Here is a 21,661-nt window from a genome sequence, read left to right as displayed (position 1 = left end):
GGCGGGGCTCAAGGGCGGAGGGGCGGGAAGTGGAGGAGATGCGGTGGGGGGCACCGTCGGCCACGTCGGGGGGGAAATTGTGGTCCTTGAAGAAGGAGGCCATCTGTTTTGTACGTATTTTGAACTGGTGCTCCTGGGAGCAGATGCGGCGGAGTCGAAGGAATTGGGAGAATGGGTTGGCGTTTTTACAGGGGGCAGGATGGGAGGAGGTGTAGTCCAGGTAGCTGTGGGGGTCGGTTGGTTTGTAGTAGATGTCCGTGTTGATTCGGTCGCCTGAGATAGAAACAGAAAGGTCTAGGAAGGGGAGGGAGGAGTCCGAGACTGTCCAGGTGAATTTGAGGTTAGGGTGGAAGGTGTTAGTGTAGTGGATGAACTGTTCAACCTCCTCGTGGGAGCACGAGGTAGCGCCGATACAGTCATCAATGTATCGGCGCTATTATTGCAAGCCCTCACCTTGACCTCTTTCCACCTATCACATTTCCAACTCCCCTCCTCCAAGTCCCTCCTCCCTACCTTTTATCTTCTCCTGCTGAACACTCTCTGCTCATTCCTGAAGAAGGGCCTGTGCCCGAAACGTCGAATCTCCTGTTCCCTGGATGCTGCCTGACCTGCTGTGCTGTTCCAGCAATAAAGTTTCAACTTTGATCTCCAGCATCTGCAGACCTCACTTTCTCCTTGAGAAATTAGTGATGAGTCATCTTGAATTGCTGCAATCCATTTGCTGTAGGTAGACTCACAAAGCCTTTATGGAGATGGTTCCTGTATTTTGAACCAGTAACATTTGAGCTATGATATATTTCCAACTATGGATGATTGATGTCTAGGAGGGGAACTTGCATTGGTTGTGTCCCCCTGAATCTGCTGGATTTGGAAATTGATATCTAAAGAGCCTTTGGTGAATTTCTGTCGTGCATCTTGTAGATTGTACAGACTGCTGCTCCTGAGTATCGATCATGGAGGGAGTGAATGGTACCACATTCACAAACAATGAGGCAGGCTAGTTATATTTTTTTCTTTTTTTTAACCCCCTCACTACTGCCATGTGTGTGTGCAGGTGTGAACCACAGTGAAAGACAACAGGTGTACAAATCTTTATTCAGTTTCCACCACCAGGAAGAAAGGAAACATCAGGGTGGCCAGTGACAAGCAGTGCCCTTCTCAGAGGGCACAGAACAATGCTATATTGCGTTCAGGAGCCGAATAACCGTGGCAGAACCCAAATTGAGCATCAGTGAGCAAGTGCTATTTGTTAGTAATTTGCTGACAATTTCCATTGCTTTACTGTTGATTGAGAGTGGATTGAATGGCTTAATATTTGTTCAGTTTGGACAATAGCTTTTTGTGCACAGGAAATATCTGAGAAATTTTCCATATTGTTGGGTAGCTGTCAGTGTATTGGAACTGTTTGTCTTGGAGCACAGTAAGTTTGGAGCTAGAGTCTTCACTACTGTTGCATGAATGTTGTAAAAGCCCATAGTTTTTGCAGTCTCCAGCCTTTTGCTATGTTATTCATTATGTAAAATTAATCTAACTAGTTTAAGACCAGCATCTGTGAAGCCTGGATCTCTGGAGGAGGCTGCAATAGGTTATCCACAAGGCACTTCTGACTAAAGATTATTGCAAATGCTTTAGTCTTATCTTTTGCACTGATGTGCTGGGCCACCCCATTATTGAGTTAAGGAGTGTTTGTGGAGTCACCTTCTCCAGTTGAATTGTCCTCCACCATTCATGACTAGATGCAGTAGAGCTTAGCCATGGGCATCCACGTGGGCCCCAGCTATGCCTATCTCTTCTGGTACATGGAAAAGTCCATTTTCTGCAGCTACACAGACACTATTTCCCAGCTTTTTTCTCTGCTACATCGATGATTTTTATGGTGCCACCTCCAGCTCCCACGAGGAGGTTGAACAGTTCAACAGTTCCACCCTGACCTTAAGTTCATCTGGACCATCTTGGCCACCTTCCTCCCCTTTCTGGCCCTTTCCACCTCCAATAATGGTGACTGACTCAACACAGACATCTACTACAAACTCACCGACCTCCACAGCTCCTTGGTCTACACTTCCTTCCCCTCCTGCCTCCTGTAAAAGTGCTATCCCTTATTCCCAATTCCTCTGCCTCATCTGCTCCCAGAAGGACCAGTTCTACCACAGAACATACCAGATGGCTTCCTTCTTCAAAGACCGCAATTTCTCCTCTCAAGTGATCGATGATGCCCTCCAGCGCATCTCATCCACTTCCTGCACCTCTGTCCTCGAACCCCACCTCTCCAATCACAACAAGAACAGAACCTCCCGGTCCTCACTTTGCATCCCACCAACCTCCGTATAATCGCATCATCCTCCGCCATTTCTGTCACCTACAAACAGAGCCCACCAAACGGTATATTTCCCTCCAATTCCTATCCAAGTTCTGTAAAGACCATTCCCTCCTTGATTCTCTTGTCCGGACCTCCCCTGCTGACCAGATAGATTTTCATAGCAACTTTAACATGGCACCACAAGAATTGCAAAACCTACACCCCCCCCCGCCCTCTTATCTCTGTCGTAGGCCCCAAAGGAGCCTTCCACATCCATCAGAGATTTAGCTGCATTTCCAGATACATCACTTACTATCTCTGTTGCTCCCAATGTGGTCTCCTTTACATTGGGGAGACAGGATGCCTTCTTGTGGAATGCTAAAAGTCCTGATGAAGCGCTTATGCTTGAAATGTGGCTTCTCCTGCTCCTCAGATGCTGCCTGACTGGTTGTGCTTTTCTGGCACCACACTCTCAACTCTGATCTCCAGCATCTGCAATCCTCACTTTGTTGCAGTAGAGCTTAGCTCTAAGCTCTTGGTTGTGGAATTAAGGTCTCTTTATCACTTGCTGGTTTTGCTATTTGATGCCCTTATTCTTAGGCATGCCTGATGCTGCTCCTGGCATGTTCTCTTGCATTTTCATTGAACCAGAGTTGATTCCCTGGCTTGATGGTAATGGTGGAGTGGGAGGATATACTGGGCCATGAGGTATGCAGATTGTGACGGAGTATGATTTTGCTGATGGTCCACAGCATCATTTGGAAGCCTAGTCGTGAGTTGCTAAGTCTGTTCAAAGTTGAACCTATTCAGTGTTTGGTGTTAGTGTTGTGCATCATTATACAAGATAATCTCGATGTGATGACTGGACTTTGTCTCCACAAGGACTGTGCAGTAGTCACTGCTATGGTCAGCTTCATCTTCAGCAGGCATGTTGCTGAGAATAAGGTCAAGTATATTTGTTCCACTTGTTGGTTTCCTCATCACCTGCTGCTGACAGTCTTATAACAATATAATTTAGGACTTGACCTATTCGAACCATAGTGCTGATTTTGACGTTTCCTTGTCCATGTTTGACCTGGTACCATGATGTTTTGTGGTGTTTGGAGTCAATGTTGCATATTCTCAGGGCACTTCTGTCCTGCATGTGTACTTCTGGGCCTAATCTGCCAGTGGGTCAGGATATGTACAGTGGTGGTGTCTGGGACATTTGTAAAGTATGATTCCATGAGTATTGCTGTCAGGTTATTATTTCAGTATTCTGTGAAACAGCTATGTGAAGACACGCACACCCCTCCCACCCCGATGATTTTGAGCTAACATGGCTGTTTTTGTCATTGTTGATTATGTGAGTTGTTCTGTGCAATATCATTGTTTTTGAGAGTTTCTAGTGATTGTTACAACTTGCTAGGCCATTTCAGAGGTTGGTAAAAGAGACAACTGTATTTCTGTAGGACATACCAGATAATGATGGCAGTTTTCTTCCTTAAAGGGTTCTGGTGATCTTGCCATGCATGCTCGTACAATTTTTCACAGTCAGCACTATACTTTTAATTCCAGATTTTTATTGAATTCTACCATCAGCTGATGGCCAGATTTGAACCCAGGTTCCACTAGGTCATCCCCTTAGATCACTCCTTAAATCCCCAGGTCAAATGTTTGATCATTTGTCCTAATATCTGATATGATTAAATGTTGAATTCTGTTTGCTAATTTACCTTGGGAGATTTTACCATGTTAAAGTTGCTATGAAAATCTATCTTGTCACTCTTGAATGATACAATGGATCAAGTAACTGATGGGCACCTGGCCCTCTGTGGTCTGTGGCCTGTTTTGGACTGTAGCTGTGCCTGACCTTGGGCTGGCTGCCCCAATTTATTGTTTCCTTACAGTAAATATGGAGCTCTTGACCCAACTGCCTTAGTTCTTCTTTCTCAAAATTGCAAACTGAAACCTGCAGCTGTATCAGCTCAACACCCTACCCCCTTACAACTGATGTTGTATTCATTTCTTGATGTCACAATACTATTAACATACTAATTCTGTTTCTGATTTATTGATTTTTGTTTTGTTTGCTCTGTAATTTATTAATTCGCTGCTGCTCGACTATTCTATTAATTCGATGCGCCTGTTCCAAATTTATTAACTTGGCATGCTTCATTAGTGTTATGTGTCTACCATGAATTTTGATTTATATTTGCTGTTTTGAGAGGTCTTTTCCATTTGCTGTTACGTGATGTTTTGTTAATTTTCCCAGTTTTCCCTGGTCTCCTCACAGCTTAACTAATCAACTTATTCTCATTACATTTTTCCCTTTGGCAGTGCTCAATCTCTTTGTGATTTGTTGGTGTGACTGGTATGCTGTGAATTTATTAATTTGATACCGAATATGCCTGTTTTTGCTTTTTGCTGCTGACTGCTTCTACCTGTTGCTGCTTCACCAGTGTTTGCTACTCCATATGTTAATTATTCGTAGCCCAGCTACCTTCTGCAGTTTCATTTCATTTGTGTTTTAGTGATGATGGTTGAGGGATGTTTGGCCAGGACACTGGGAATGGTGTTCCTACTCTTCTGGAAATCATATCACAGGATTTTACTTTGTGGCCTGAAGGGTGGACACAAAAGCCTCAGCTTAATATCTCAGCGGAAGAACCACTTGTGACAATGCAGCACATGCTCTGTATTCCTCTATTATGCCAGGCTGAGCCTTGTGTTTTAACATCCTTACCTAGAGTGAGACTTGAACCCATAAACTTCTGACTCTGAGAGCAAATTCATCTAATGTTCTTTTTTTTTCCTTTTTTAGTAAATAGCACAATCTTTGGGTTATCCAATCTCATTCCAATTAAAACTATTGTGCAGATGGTTAAAGTATTATGAGAAGGTTTTAAACCTCTGAGCACAATTCTGCATAGAAGAATGAAATAATATTTACATGCAGTAATAAAAATCATAATCTTATTTTGAATGGGGAAAGCATCTTGCTTCAAAAGCGTCAATAGTTAAATATTTAAATATGTTATTTTGTGCACGTTTCACTTTTGGGTTATTTTGATGGTAGAGCTGACTCAAAGCAGATAATGCCCAGAATAAGAATGAAACTATGTAGAGTGTCACAGTTCATTTGTTGACATTATCTCTTCTGAGTCAGAAGGCTGGTGTTCAAGACCCACTCCGGAGCCATAGCACATTAACCCATATTAACCTTCCCAGAAGAAAGCGCCATTGTCTTTAAATTCTATCTTTCAGATGAGAGGTTAGCTGCAGTCCCAGCTGTCCTTTCAAGTAGACATCTGATGGCGAGGCAGTATTTTGACAAAGGGGAATTAACCTTGCTGTCCTGGTCACTTTATTCCGCAATCAAACTCACTGAAAGAACACATTGTCACAGTGTAATCTAGTCATTATTAGCTGAAAAATCACTCTGAATTGATATCTTCTTTTTTTGTAAATGTGCAGAGGCTATGGCATCACTCTTGCGAAACTCAAACCATGAGGAAGATGATAACCACTTTCTGATGTCTTTTGCAGAGTCTGGGGAACTCTCCACGCGAGTATGAGAAACAAGTTCTGCTTTACAGCATCCGCAATCAGTTGCGGTACAGAAACAATTTGGGTAAATGAAACTGTAATGTTTTATCAGTGAAGTCTAACATATAGTATTTTCATTGTCTGGAGTTAGGTTAGCTTAGTTGGCTAGATGATTTGCTCACAATACAGAGGGACACCAGTTGTACGGGTTAAATTTTCATGCCAAATGAAGTTGCGTGGAAATTTCTCCTCAACTCCTTCCCTTGCCTGAAGTATGGTGACCTTCAGGACTGAAAAGTCGGCGCGCTCTCGTCAGGCAGCAGCTCTATGGCCCTTTTGGACCATGGGGACCATTTTATTTACTCCATTTATCAGGTCCCATTAGATTATGAGAGGATTAGTGCTAACTTCTATGTAATATCCCCAATGTATTGAAAATATATAATGTGTGTTAATCAGTCGGCATGTTTCTCCAAGCAGCAACTAGATTTGTTTCCTCTATCACTATGGCTGGAGGGTGTATTGTCCACAAGATGCACTGTAGGTGGTCAACAATGGCTCTTTCAACAGCACCTTTCAAACCTTGGACTACTGCCACCAAAAGGCAGCAGCATCTGAAAGCCACATAGCATCCTGACTTGGATCAAAGCTACTGCAAATTTATAGTCATTGGGTGCAATTGCAATATTTAGAATACAAAGCTTCAAGAAAGTGGCTCACTATGATCTTCTCAAGGGCAATTGGAAATGACCAGAATGTGATGGCCTTACCAGCAATGCTCATATCATGAGAATGAATAAAAATGCTACTTTTTTTTTCCAATCGGAAAAAAATGCAAGAAATTAGGTTTAGAGTCATAGAGATGTACATGAATTATACTATTTCATGGACAGGGTTTCTTTTACAAGACACTAATTTGACTTGTTTCAAACTGCTCTACATTATCCAGTCTGAAAGATGGTCAAACAGTTGATCAGTCGGGCACACACTCCTGTGGCTTTATGGCCTGGCTGTCAATTGCCTCACCCCAAAGCTCTGAAATTCTCTCTCTCTATCCCTCTCTCCGCATTTTAAGGTACTGGTTTAAAACCTGATTCTGACCAAAGTTTAGCCACCTGTGGTTTTGTGTCAGATTTTGGCTGTGGGTGCTCCAGTACAATGTGCTAGTATGTTTCATCCCAATAAAAGTAGGATATAAGTGAAAGTTATTTTTATTATAGTTCCAATATATGAACTGACTATATGCCTTTTACTTTTTCAGTGAGATATATCAAGAAAGATGAACGCAAGTACTATGAAGAGCTGTTTAAATATAGCAGAGAACATCTCATGCTGTATCCGTATCATTTATCTGACATTATGGTGAAGGGACTACGGGTTACACCTTTTTCCTATTATATAGGAATTATGGAGGTGAGTTTAGTGTTCAAGAGCTTTAAACTGTCAAGTAAAATTCTGAATACATAATCTGTGTAAATTTGTATCTTTAAACTTACATCCAGTAGATTTAATGAAGTCGCACCAAATTTATCTCCGCTGTAGTCAGTATTGTTTCCATCCATTGGAACCAATTTTCCAACAATACAAATCCTGTTTTGCTTGTTAAATATTCCCACTACAGAATCAGAATCACCTGTATTTGATAACTAGTTCAAGTGATATTCTAGCTTGAGATTACACCTAATATAAATCTATACATATCTCATAAATAGAAGTACAATAATGTGTAAATATTTTTTAATTCACTCATGAGCATCACTGGCTCGGCCAGCATTTATTGTCCATTTTAATTATGCTTGAGAAAGTGGTGGTGAGCTGCCTTCTTGAACCACTGTAATCTGTTTGATATAGGTAATGCCATTAGGAAGGGAGTTCTAAGACTTTGACACACTGACACTGAAGGGACAATAATCTATATCCAGTTCTGGATGGTTTGACACTTGGTGTTCCCATTTATCTGCTGTCCTTATCCTTCTCGGTGGTATATACAAACATATATTAAAGTTAGTGTTATATGTAACTTTAAAATTTACTGGATTGTAGCAACTGGAACTAATTAGACAGCTTTACCAAGAAAAACACAATAGTTTGAATGGCCACCTTATGTATTTTATGTCTGATTTTATGTCACATGTAATGCACAGACATTAACCATACAGGTCAAAAGTCTATGCTCCAGACAAGCCTTCTTCCACTCCTCTTTTCATTATTGCAGAAGTGTAATCTTCTAAATCCATGATGAAACTAACCCCTGTAAATTCATGTGTGTTTATCCAAGTGCTCAATGCCTTAACCTATCATATAAAACTGCTTGTTGAGGAACTCTGAACTGTATTATCCACATTTCACTAATTCTCAGTTCTGGCTGGTGGAAAGATTGACAAAAGGAGTCAAAAGCCAGAATTGCAGAAAGAAATGATTTTAGTCCTAAAATGTAACTGTTCCCCCTGACACCAGGCACACTATAATCAAACCCTAACTTCTACATTTTAAATTGGTGAATATGATGACAGTTTGCCAGTTGCCGGTCATATTATCTAATAGCTGTGTGGATGGATTTATAGACTTGTGTAGGGATAGAATTACAAAGCCAACAACAAAGTCTCTCCGGTTTTGGACTCCAGTGGAGCTATCATTTATTTCATAGAACTTAAGTTTTTTTTTAAAAGCACTTTTTTTTTTTCTTTTTAGGATATCATGAACAGTGAAAAAAGTTATGATTCGTTACCAAACTTCACAGCTGCTGATTGTAAGTTTTCTACACTTTTTTGCTATCTGAATAAAACTGACTTTTTTTTGCACAGGATGTGCAAATGTTCTCCATCCCAGCTTGAAAGAACACTACTTGCTGAGCTCCCAAGTGACAAAACAACAATATGCTTTTATTTTCCACTTTTTATGTGAAATATGCCAAGATATCAAATTTGATGATGAACCAATTCGAAGACAGTAGAGCAGCAGGTGAAAATCTTGGTCAAAGCAGTAAGGTTTCTGGAGTAACTAAAAGAAAGGGAGACAGGTTTAGACAAAGGATTGGGGCCTTTGCAGCTGAATGGTCAACTGCCAATGACAGAATGATTAAAACTGGGGTGAGCAAGAGGCCAACTCAGAAATGCACAGATGTTTATTGACTTACTTAAGTGATTTTGCATAGATCTGCCTTTATTGTAAATGACAGCACATTTGAAACTGTTGAGTTTTTTTTTATTTTAAATGTTATGGTTTTAATACATAATACACAAATCTATGAATAATTCATCTGGATTGTTCTAATCTCATTATTATACTGCAGATACTCCTAACTTAATGGCTTGTTTTGACTCTAATTCTGCATTCTAGAAACTGAGGCAGTGAAGAGCAAATTGTAAATGCAAGTCTTTTTTGCACAGCTTTCATTGAGACAGTTTTGCTTCTTAATTTTATCCGTACTGTATATCAAAGCTAATGAACTGGAGTGGAAACAATGAATTGAGACCAATTTTCTCCAATTCGGATGATTTATGTTGAGGTTTCTAATGTGCCCTTGGTACTGTACTGTTACAGGGAGGCAGTGTAATAGTTGTAATGTTACTGGACTAGTAATTCAGAGGCCCAGGCTGATGCTCAAGAAACAGGTTAAACTTCCACCAAAGCAAATCAATTTGAATTAATAAATCTGGAGGAAAAATAGACTTCGTATTGCTGATCATGAAACTATCCTAGTGAACCAGATAGGTTTTTACAACAATGTCCTTTAGGAAATCTGCTATCCTTACATGGTTTGATGTACACGTGACTTCAAACCATAGCAGTGTGGTTGACGCTTAACTGTCCTCTGAACTGGTGTGCTAAACCATTCAATTTGAGGACAGTTAGAATATGTAGTAAATGCTGCCCTTGCCAGTGATGCCACATTTCCATTGAAGAGCAAATAAAGTTAGGAAGCTGTTGATGGGGACCTAGAATCAGGAACTTCTTACAGCGGTGGATACTTAGAATAAGGTGATATGCCCACTGCTGTTGTATAAAACAAGTTTGTAAAAATCGATTTTTTTTTTGGAAGGGATTCGGTGTAAAAAATACTGATTTTCTTTCTAAGAAAAGAGATGCTAGAACTTAGTGTTTTATTCAGTATTAGAAAAAGGTTTGTTTGTAAGAACTAGGAAACCAAGTCTGTAAACTGTTGGCTATGTTGGTATTGATTTCTTTCAGAAACAGCTTGTCCAAAATGCATACTTATTTTGTTAGCTCTTCCCAGCCATATAACCCTCCAAAACCTCTACATGCATCCTTGAAAATCCCCAGTTTTTATCCATGCATCATTGGCAACTGTGCCTTCAGCTGCCTGGGCCCTGAGCTCTGGAATACCTTTGCCTAAACTTCACTGCTTTTTTCCGTCCTGTAAACTTTCTAAAATCTGCTTCTTTTCAAGCTTTTGGGTACTTGTCTTGATTTCCTTGTACAGCTTTGGCAATTTTATGAAATACTGTGGGGAATTTTTAGCTGGTGTTAGAAGATAAAAAGAAAAAATCTGCGTTTCTATTACACCTTTTTGACAACAGTGCTAAGTACTTTACAGCTAATCAAGTACTTTTTAAATTTAATTTAGCCTGGTTCTGCAAGAATCAAAATGATGATTGGGCAATATTGATTTTCAGTGATGTAGTTGCAGAATGGATATTAGCTAGGACATTGGAAAGAACCACCTCTTCTTTGAAATAATGCCAAGTGTTATCATCCTAGATGATACTGGACAAGTCTGATTCCAGAGTGAGACCTGGTTTAATAGGCCAAAAGTTTTATATTCCTTTTGGTTACCGTAGAGGTCAGTCACTGAATGTATTCACAAGAGGCTGCTAATTTACTTTTACCAAAAGAAAATAATATAAACTATATTGCACTAGATATGAATTATCAGAAAGATCTCAGAAACATTTTTTAAAAAACCCTTAACTTTAGTGAACAGTCATACCTATCTTCATACTAAAGCTTGTTGGACAGCTGGCACCTCCATAATCTTTTAATTTTTGACAAATTGTTACATATTCACTAGATGCAATTTTATTCCATTTATTTCTCTCCCATGACCCTTGAAACAAAGTACTAACCCAATTCACTGTCACTTAACATGAGTCCCCTAAAATTGGGTCTTCGACTACCTTATAGGATCTCTCCCTTGCTGACTCCTCCACAGCCAGTTTCTGGAGCCTTTCTACTTACTGACTTATAAGCAACTTAGGACATCTCCCGAGCCTGACTGTGTTTGAGAGCTGACAATGACAACCCCTTTTAGTGGTGAAAACCAGTAATATTGGTGAATGACTCATACATGTCCAGCTAGTCTTTTAGATTCCAAAATGGAGCTCCAGTGTGAGCAGTATTATTTCAAAGTATTACTGCTTTTCTTTACTGTTTTCTCCCTCTGGGATGCCTCGCTCCACCTGAACCTGCTTCTAGCTCCACTCAGTCTGCCTCTCGTGGTCATAAAGTTAATCAGCAAAAACCTTAGGGGCAAAAACCCTAGCAGGTAACTGCTGTGGATGCTTTACTGGTGATTTAGCTGAAATAATCTTATTGTCATAGTTTTAGTAAATGCTATTTTGAACTCAATGATTAAAATGACTTTCTGATCTTGTTTTTAAAAGAAGCCAGGTTTTTACAGAATTGAGAAACTCAAATTCATTTTCCTTCCTCTTTAGAAACCAACTTCCCAAATAATAATGTTATGAATGTTCATGAATTAGTGAAATTTTTACATGCAGCAAAGAGAGAAGGCAGGGCTCTGTTTTAATATCTCATCTGAAAACTGGCATCTCCAAGAGTGCATCAATCTCAGTCCTGCAGTGAGAATATTATTGTGGAGTTTTATGGTTGTGTCTCTGGAGTTGGACTTGAACGCTTAGTCTCCTGGCTCAGATAGAAGACTGTGTACATCGCCCAGCTATAGCTGACGCTTAAAAGCCATGCTTTATTTTAAAGAATATGGTGAACCTTTTACAACTGCTTTAGTGATAAAGCCACAGCAGCTTGAGCTATCAAAAGGGAAGAAAGTACAGCCATTTATTGAAGATGTCTTCAAACTGCATGTTATTAAGCATTTCTTGAGTGTGATCTTATGTTTTTTTTATGCATAGGTCTAAGGCTCCTGGGCATTGGAAGGAACCAGTACATTGACCTCATGAACCAGTGTCGATCATCAAAAGTGGGTTTTTCTTTGTTATTTGAAGGATTATGAAGTTGTTTACTTATTGAAGTGGTGTGATTTTTGTATTGGAAAACTAGACACCTTGCCTCAGAATTGTTTTCTAGGGTAAAAAGTGACAAATGCAATGTTTCTTAACAGCAGTGTGAATATTTCCATTGGATTTGAACTTGAGTATCAGCTGAAATGTGTACGATATACATTGTCATGTTTTGCATTTTCATTATTGGTGAGCTAAAATTAGTAAATGCAGCTTCTTGGAGACTATAATTTGGGTAGTGTTGGATAGTCTGTTACTGAACAGTCATCTTTAGATTTCATTTTCACATGCGGGCTCTGTTATAATCCTAATATTTGTAATATTAGTTCTAATATTTGTGCTTTATGAACAAATCTGGAAGAGCAAATTATCCCATTCTAAACCAGGGCATGCGATAAAAATGTGAAGGAAATTAATTCCTATGCACTCAACTAATTACGTAGTTTACATTTGCTATCCAATGAATGTTGGATGTTGTAAAGAGAACAGGGTTCCACCATATACTGATGGGTTCAACCTAACAAGCACACTATCTACTAAGAAATTCTATATTTGCTGTAGAATCATGGCTGCATAAGCAATAAATTTATTAATATTGGAACCTGCTGAAACTTGATTTTTTATGCATAACCTATTAGTAACAACCCTTGTAAATTATGTTGGCTATTAAATGTGCGAAATATCCATTATTCCAGAAATTCTTTCGGCGGAAAACAGCTCGTGACCTGTTACCAGTGAAACCTGTGGAGATTAGTATTGAGCCATGGTGGGTGGTGCAGGCTGGTTTTATCACAGAGGATGATATCAAGGTAATGCAAAACTAACTAACCAAAGTATTATTTATTATGAACGTTGAGTTTTTATGTTCTATTATGGCTGTTTTATTCACAATAAGTCCTGAACCCATAATACAAACTGACATACTACTGCAGTTTTTTTTTGAACACTGAGGTAAGAGTAAAGTAGTTTAGTGAGCCAGCAGTAGGTTAAAATGCTTGTCAGGACTGTCAAGTTCATGTGTCTTGTACAGGAGTTTAAAAAATGCTGAAAGTTGGTGATTGGGATGTGCGGAGAAAGATGAAGTTTGGGAAATGACGGAAAGGTTTTCAGCAGTTGTGTTGTGGAGCAGCAGATGACCACATTCGTAGAATTGCTATTCAGCAATGACAAGTGACAAGATCTTTTCCCAATACATAACAAAAATATCCTCATTGTCAGTGGGTTTGCTGGCATCTGAAATGGACTAGGAGAATAAAATAGTGCAGGACTTGATTGATAATTTGGAGCGTGAACTAGAAAGGAGAGACTGACCTTTTTTAATCTCGATGATTTGGTGTGTGCAGGTGGATCAACGAAGCTGATTCAAACAGAGGCTGAGGTTTATTGATCGAATGGCTGACTTTTTTTATAAAAGAAAGGAAATAAAAACGAGAAAGCTCAATATCATGCTGTGTGTGGAATTTAAGATGGAGTTGATGCACAAATTGAGGGCGCAATGAAAATATGACATTGCCTATGAAGGAAAGGTTGAAATGAAGTGAAGAAGAGATCTGGAGATTAACTTTCTGTTGCCAGTCTCTGAAGCTTAGGTTTTGGCCTGAATCAAAGATCAATATTTTATAGTTTAAACTCCCAAATGAGAGAGAGCTTGACATTATGGGTCAGTTCCAGCTCACTACTGCTTGTTATCAGCATGGTGCAAGGTGTGGGTTTGGCAAAACTTGAGTACAGTGCTTTAGAGAATATGAAATATTGCATCCATATAATGGGTTGCTCTGAAATGGGGAAATTCAAGATCGATCTTCTGAGGAGAAAGTTGGAAGGTAAACAAGTACTAATATCTGAAGTAATATAAGTAGATCTCAGTACATAAATGTCTTGCAGATACTGCAAGATCATCAAACTACACTCCTCCCCCACATACACCTCGCCGCACCACACCGACTGTTGAAGTGTTTTGAGCATTGTTGGATATCTTTTGGTAATACTTTTTATTAGCAACATTCTTTAACCAATTTATTAAAGGAAATATGCTCATGTTATACTGAAATAATGTATCTGAGGACTCTGGAAATAAGCTACATAAAAACAGGAATTACTGACAAAACTCAGCAGATCTGGTGGCCTCTGTGGGAAGATGTTTGTAAGCTTAAAATATTGACACTGCTTTCTCCCCACCAATGCTGCTAGACCTGCTGAGTTTCACAAGCAGCACCTGCAGTTCTTTGTTTGACTTGTATTGGAAATAACTTAATCCTGCCAATTCTAGTTCTGAATTTACTTTCAATAAGGCCAGATTGTAATGAGACCTGCTTGCACATCTGGAAGTATGACTGTGGCATGCAACACTCAAAACAAATCTTTACAATCAAACTTTGTAGTGTTCTAAATACTCTTTCTATATGAGAGAATTGATGAGATCTTGTTGAGAATTGCTGTGTTATTGTCTCCAGATTTGTTCAGGACCTGAGAAGAGTGCTATTGATAAAATCATTGATTCGGGACCTCAGCTGGCTGGAATTTTGGAACACAATGTGGTTCTCAGTGAGTATATCCTTTGCAATGAAATCTATCTTGTCAAGCCCTATAACTTCTAAGTTTTACTAATGGCCCGATCATCCCAAATGCATGCTGGACAAAACTGGTATATTTCAATGCAGGTAAATGTGAGGTTATTTGTTTTGGACCAAATAAAGGGATGGATCAGAGGTTTTAATGTGAAAAAAAAATGGCAAAAAGCTAGAAACAGTGACAGTTCTGAGAGATTTAGAGGTCTATGTTCACCATTGAGATGTAGTGCTCAAGTACAAAACTTGAATTCATATTGAATGTGCCATTACTTAACAGCAGCAGAAAATTCCTACGAAGATTATCCTCATAACCAACAGTCTATGTGTCTTGCAGATGAAACCGTTCATTTTGCCTTTCTGTTCACCCTCCCATCCCAGCACGTTCGTGCCCCTCCAGCCTTCAGAGTCATGTATACATGCTAAAGTCCCAGAAAGAATGCATGCAGTCAGTTGTTGTCATTCGTATTCCATACAAGTATGTAGGGAAAACTGGAGTGCAAAAGAATGCTACTACAGTTTACAACTATATTCTGAGTTATCCTCACCTGACATCAAAGTTGAAGTACTGTTAATCACGCACAGTAAGGTTAGGTCTATGAGCTCTTGTCTGGCATGTACAGCAGTAAAGTTGCCTTTGCCCAATTATCAAGAGTTACAGTAGATGTCAGAGGGTAGTGCAAGTTCATGCCTATATTTAAGGAGACCTGGAATACTGAACTATTTTCCAACTAAAATGTCGAGCCAGGAATAAGTTAAGATTAATTTCAAATACCCAGATGATGAAAAACTGAAAGTAGCTATATACTTGTTGCTGTGGAATATTGTCAGTGCTTTGTACAGTTCAACAGTTATTTCACAAAAGATAACAATTCTAGTCAGCAGGTGTGTAAATTTGCCCAACCTTCCTATATTTTAGACCCAGGTTGACAGCACAGATTAGGTTTCTGTACCTACAAGAAATATTATAAATACAAGAAAAATTACAAATAAATAGGTTCTAGTTTCAAGTAAGTAATTATGAACTGCCAGCATTTAACTCTGAGTCAAACCTCTAAACCCCTTAAAACTGCACACAGACACTCACACAAAAAGGTGTGTTATAAACAGAGGGGGGAAAATGGGGAGACAGTTCAAAGGCTCCCTGTTCACCGGTTGTTGAGTTGATCTTTGGTCTTGTCAGGACTTGGTGCACCTCAATCTCTGTACTTTCACTTGCTTATAGGAGATATAGAGCAACTGGTTACACATAAAGTGTTTGACTTATTGGTTAAAAGCCATAGCTTAGAGCAACTGACGAGTGGATACTTCAAGTTTTTTTTTAAACTTTGGGGGAATGGAAATCTACTTCTTTATTTCTGGAGATCCAATGGCTTTTGAGCAAACATTCACATTCACAAGCTATATTAGAGCCAATCACTTAGTTGGTAGGCAGAAGGATTCAGCACTTAAAATGTGTATTGGTAACCTGTCCTTAGTGCAGTAAATGTTTCCACAATCCTTGATTTTTCAAATAGTGCTTGGCAGGGAAGTGGAATAGTTTTCCTCTCATGCATTCCTGAATTGTAAATCTCTAAGTTCAAGGTGTTTGGACTGCCACTTACTGAGAAGCCATCTTTTATGACCATAAGTCTTTGTCATCCGGTGCAATCTAGCTCATCTTTTGTTACTGGAAATCTGATCTGCATCTTGTGTGGTTACAATATGGTACAGATGCTTTGGAAACCTTTCTAAACCATGTGCTTTTACCCACAACTAAATCTTAGTTTTTATTTCCTCACATTGTCCCTGTATCATTTCTGATTTAAAATTGCCAAATTATGTAGAACTGTGGTGTGTTTTGTATATGAATTTTGTGTCTATTACGTGCTGGATGCCTCTCACTGTACATAGAATACTTGCATTTAGCTGGCGTTGCAAGGAAACAATCTTCCCAATACACATACCCTGCCTTTTATTTTCTTGTGTTGAATTTTTGTGTAATCAGATTGTAGGATAAAAATCTTTTTTTTTGCCTGTTGGCTACAGGAATCCTATTAAAAATACACTTCATATTTTCAGTTGAACTGCACAGCACTTCCAGCATAGAAACCAGCCATTTATGGGTGGCATGGTGGCACAGTGGTTAGCACTGCTGCCTCACAGCACCAGAGACCTGGGTTCGATTCCCGCCTCAGGCGACTGACTGTGTGGAGTTTGCACATTCTCCACGTGTCTGCGTGGGTTTCCTCCGGGCACTCCAGTTTCCTCCCACAGTCCAAAAGTGTGCAGGTTAGGTGAATTGGCCATGCTAAATTGCCCGAAGGGGTAAATATAGGGGAATGGGTTTTGGTGGGTGGACTTCGGCGGGTTGGTGTGGACTTGTTGGGCAGAAGGGCCTGTTTCCACACTGTAAGTAATCTAATCTAATCTTAACAGGATTATTATCAGTGTTTATGCACCAGGGGTTTCCTTCTACCCAACTTCAGCCATCTTTATCAATACAGCCTTCTATTTATTTCTCCCTCATATACTTCTGGACAGGTATAATGGGACAAATGGCCACTTCCTGTGCTGTTTATTTAAAAAAAAGTTTTCCTCATAGTGACTATGCACGAAGGAGCAAATGGGTTTCGCTCTCTGTAGTGATTGGTATTAATTCATCTGTTTATTGAGGTCAGAAGACTAACTGCTGGAGATGGAAAATTGTTGTGCTGATCCTTCAAGGAGTGCTAATGAGTCTGGAACCAAGGCAGAATGTCGGGGAGGCGTATGGGTTGCTTGAGTGCATGCCTAATCAGGCTATCCAAAAGCCTGGGTGTGTTCAGTTTCTTGGTATTATAAGTAAGAAACATTCACGCAAACATGCACATGCAGTAGGTAGGGCTATTGACATTTTCTAATGGTAGTTAATTGACTTGTTTTCCCTCTTGCATTGCAGGTTTGTATAACAAAGGCTTTATTTATCTTGATGTACCAATATCAGATGACAGCTGCATAGCAGGTGAAAAGTTTATATGAAATGTAATTTCATAATTCTGATTTGAGTATGATCTTAGTTGATACAAGAATGAATTAATCCCTAATTCTAAACCATTCTATCAGCATGGATGTTTTTCCTTTGGATAATGGAACTCTAAGAGAAATGTTGATCAAAATATTCAAAATCTAGAGGGTTTTGATAAGAGTACATGATGAGATGTTGTTTTTAATAGTATATTGGTCAATAACGAGAAGTCTCAGATAAATTGACAAAAGAACCAGAGGCAACATGAAGTGAAAACAAACCTCCTGAATAAGTGAGTTTTTGTGACCTGGAGTGCATTGCCTGAAAGATTCCTGGAAGGAGTTTCAGTTGTACCTTTTTGAAAAGGACTTGGTAAATATTAGGGAGGATAGGGGGAGGTTTGCTGGCTGTGGGGAAATAGAAGGGGAATGAAACTGATTGGACAACCTTTTCAAACAACACAGACATGGAGTGTTGAATGATCTTCATTTTTATGTTACCGTTTGACTGAGTGTTTTTCTTTATTTCTAACAATTTGTAAAAACCATTATAGGAAGTGAGTAATTTAGTATTAGTTAAGCTGGATTTTGAGATGATGGATTTTTTTTGGAGTTGTCTTAGCAGATTTCTTGCGTTCCTTTATCGACGTGTTTTTAAAAAAGAAGTAACTTTATTAAGAATATATATTATTTAATTGACATAACATGATTTCATACCAAGCTCTTTCTTCGATCTGAAGTGTCAGCTTGGTTCATTTGACTTGAATTCTAAGTCTTTTGGTTGAAACCTTACTCTTATACATGAACTTTATAATCTAACCTGATTCTTTGGTACAGTTCTAAAGAAGTTCTACATTGGTAGAGGGTTGAGAAATGGGTATATCTTTCAGATCCACTGTTAAACTGAGGTTCTGTCGAAATGCTTGTGTGGATGTGCAAAGTTGGATAGCTATGTTTGCAAAGGAGCTGAACATTTCTGTATAGTGGCTGACATTTATCCCTTGGTGTACACCACCATTGCTGGAAAATATTAAGCGTCAGGCAACATCAATGAATAAGAAAGAACATTTGAATTGTTTCATGTTGACAGTTCAACACTAGTGCAAGACAAAAGGGGGTGGTAATGGGACAAAAGTAAAATAAAAAATGTGAACAGAGGCTATATCGACTGGTTAAAGCAGAAGGCTTCTGGAAATGCCTGGGGGAAAAAATGTGTAGATTGCTGAGATGGGGACCACTCCACTGGCCTTGTCAATAAGGAATCACCACACTTTCTCCAATTTCGTTGATGCTGGTGCATATATCCATCTGCCCTTTCAATATTTCCTTATCTTCCTTCCAGGATGGCAGTCACTCCGAGGTGAAACACTGATTTACTTGGTGGTATTTCTAATGCAGTGTATTTGCCACAATCAGTGCACCCTCTCCTGTACGTAATGCAGATTGGGTGATTATTTGCCCCTACTGAGGCTGCAAACATGATAATGAACTATAGCTTTGTCACTGAGTGAAGAGAAATGTCTTTACTTTTGAGAATTGTTGAATGCTTTTCTGTAGATTGGGATAGCAGCAGACACTATCTTCATCCATTAAGGGAAAATTAGTAAACATTACATGATGACAAGAATAAAAGGTGAAATATTATTGGTAGCAGATAAATTAGTTCCTTATTGAGAAGTCTGTTGTGATGTTGCTGTGGATAGGGAGGGATGACTATGAAAGCTCTTTTCCTGAGTGGAACATCTGATCGTTTTTTAATTGCTGATTTCAAATTGAGCATTTTAGTTTTGAAAAGGAGACATTCTGTTGAAATTTGTTGCGTTGCATGCATCAGGACTGATACGTGAATGCCAAATTTTAAAGTTTATATGGCATGAAGAAAACATGCTGATTGGTTGGGTCATTGACATAGAGAATGCACCATGGAATTAAGTAATATAAATTATTGCTGTCTTTTAAGTATGAATTTATCATCTTACACTCATCAGGACAAACACAAAAATATTTCACAGCATGTCTTTTTTTCCTACAATGCTGAAGTCCGAAACTACAAATTGACTTTTATAATGTTTTATATCAGTGCGGACAATGTGTTTTTTTTTAACTTTTTCTTTCCTTCGGTGTTTAGTTCCCCCTTTAGAGGGCTTTGTGATGAACCGGGTCCAAGGTGATTACTTTGAAACGCTTCTCTACAAGATTTTTGTTTCTATCGATGAGCAAACCAATGTTGCAGAGGTAGGGGGGCAAACAAAATAAATTTTGTTCTTTTCTTCTAAACCAGTGCAAGCAAGCAACCATGTCACAGTATTTTTTTTTTTTGAAAGCACAGACAAGTTTAATATAAAAGGAATCCTGCACTGTCAAAGGTGTTTTATTTAGATTAAGCTGCGGCCTTGTCTGCCTCTTCAGGTGGATATAAAAAATCCCCAAGGTACTATTTAAAGCCCAAAGTGTTATTTCTAGTGTGCTCTTCAGAATACTTATCCTCTGACCAATATCACTTTAGAGCAAAAACAGATTGCATTGCTATTTGTGGGAGTTTGATGCAGTCAAATTGGCTGCTGCTTTTCCTACCTTCCAATGGTGACTTTACTTCAAAATTGTTTGTGACTGAAACACTTTGGAATGGCCTTTTATAAATAGTTTCTTTCTTGCTTTCTTTCCTGAAATTTTCATATAACCCATTTGCATTTAGTGTGAGCAACATTTTCATTTGAAGTCATACACTGAAATCTAAATTATGTTTGTGACATTGGAAAGGCAGAAATCAGTAAAAAATTCTGTACAGACTTTTAAACCAGACCATGTATTTATTTATTTTATTCTTTAAAAAATGAATTGAGTACAAGAGTTTAAAAATATTTAAATTATGCAAAGCTTTTAATAGGCAGTCAGTGATGTTTTAAGTTTTTTGAATTTTTTGAATTCATTTGTGGAACATTGGCTGGCTGGCCAGCGATAGCTATCAGCCAGCATTTGTTGCCTGTCCCTAGTTGCCTTTGAGAAGGTGGTGGTGAGCTGTTTTTGAACCACTGCAGTCCACATGCTGTAGGTTGACCCACAATGGCCTTAGGGAATTATAACTTATTATTCTTGAAAAGTTTGGCTTTATTTGTTGATGCACTCCGACATTTGTATGCCCTATCTGTTCCATCAGATGCTGCTCATCATAATTATGTATGTCATTGCCCTGTTCTATTCTCACCCTTTTTAATTTTCACATGTAATATACAATCAGTTAGTAGCCCAGAATTGAGGATTCATATTTTTAAGTCCACTTTATTCTTTTCCCCTTGATTGATCCAAAGGAAGACATAAAAATGCACGCGAGATAATTATAAATGAGACAAACATAAAAACTTTTCAGAAATGAATCCAAGTTGTAAATCTTAAGCTTTCAGCAGCTAACAAAATACCAGTTTACTTTGGAAAATTTGTTCACTCATTCCAAGCTCGGTACTCTATTTAAGAAGCAGCAAATGAGAAACAAATACCTTTAAAGCTCCTTACTCTCCAAAATACTTCTAAAATGTGTGTACGACAGATTTGTGCTTAGTTTTGGGGAGGATGGGGGCCAAGATGGAAGAGGAGAAACAAAGGAAGCATAGGAACAGGAACATTAAAAGAGAATCTGGTGATAAACATGGCCAGCACACAGCCTGCGTACTGAATATACCACATCTCAAATATTATACCCCCTCTGTCAAGTGCTGGTATTGGCAAAACTCTCTCGCATTCAGGCCATACTCCCAGAAACAACCATTTTATTATAATGTTACAGATATTAAAATATCCAGAACTGATTTTCCTTCAGAGTCATGCTGCTGTTTATAAGATCTGTCAAGAGATTTTGAGACGCCAAGAATTTTAGAACGAGCAACAATGTGCAACTCCCAAATCTCCCCAATAATGAAATCCTATTTTTTCCAGAAGTGTAAATTGAGCATTAACAGTTTATACATTCCATCTGGCAAAAAGTGACTGGCAAAAAGTGACTGGCAAAATGCCAAGTAGCCAGAATCTCATTCTAAAGGCACTTTGTTGTTTACTTCCACAACTAT

At 38.9% G+C, this 21,661-nt stretch overlaps 1 protein-coding gene across 3 annotated transcripts in view; it reads left to right on the top strand.

The window, feature by feature from the left end:
- fam91a1 (family with sequence similarity 91 member A1) overlaps nt 1-21,661 on the top strand; it is a 54,549-nt gene that overhangs the window by 2,666 nt on the left and 30,222 nt on the right. For 2 of the 3 annotated variants that reach the window (XM_043688654.1, XM_043688655.1), the window contains exons 2-9: nt 5,828-5,912; nt 7,089-7,240; nt 8,519-8,576; nt 11,941-12,008; nt 12,744-12,857; nt 14,502-14,592; nt 17,536-17,598; nt 19,729-19,835. In XM_043688654.1, coding sequence (XP_043544589.1) covers nt 5,828-5,912; nt 7,089-7,240; nt 8,519-8,576; nt 11,941-12,008; nt 12,744-12,857; nt 14,502-14,592; nt 17,536-17,598; nt 19,729-19,835 — 738 coding nt within the window. The remainder of the gene's footprint in view (nt 1-5,827; nt 5,913-7,088; nt 7,241-8,518; nt 8,577-11,940; nt 12,009-12,743; nt 12,858-14,501; nt 14,593-17,535; nt 17,599-19,728; nt 19,836-21,661) is intronic. The other variant, XM_043688656.1, reaches the window with a different exon arrangement.

The sequence above is a fragment of the Chiloscyllium plagiosum genome, chromosome 4 (genome assembly GCF_004010195.1).
Source record: "Chiloscyllium plagiosum isolate BGI_BamShark_2017 chromosome 4, ASM401019v2, whole genome shotgun sequence".
Taxonomy (NCBI): Eukaryota; Metazoa; Chordata; class Chondrichthyes; order Orectolobiformes; family Hemiscylliidae; genus Chiloscyllium; species Chiloscyllium plagiosum.
Note: the sequence above shows the minus strand (reverse complement) of the source record. Positions and strands in the feature narration are given on the sequence as shown.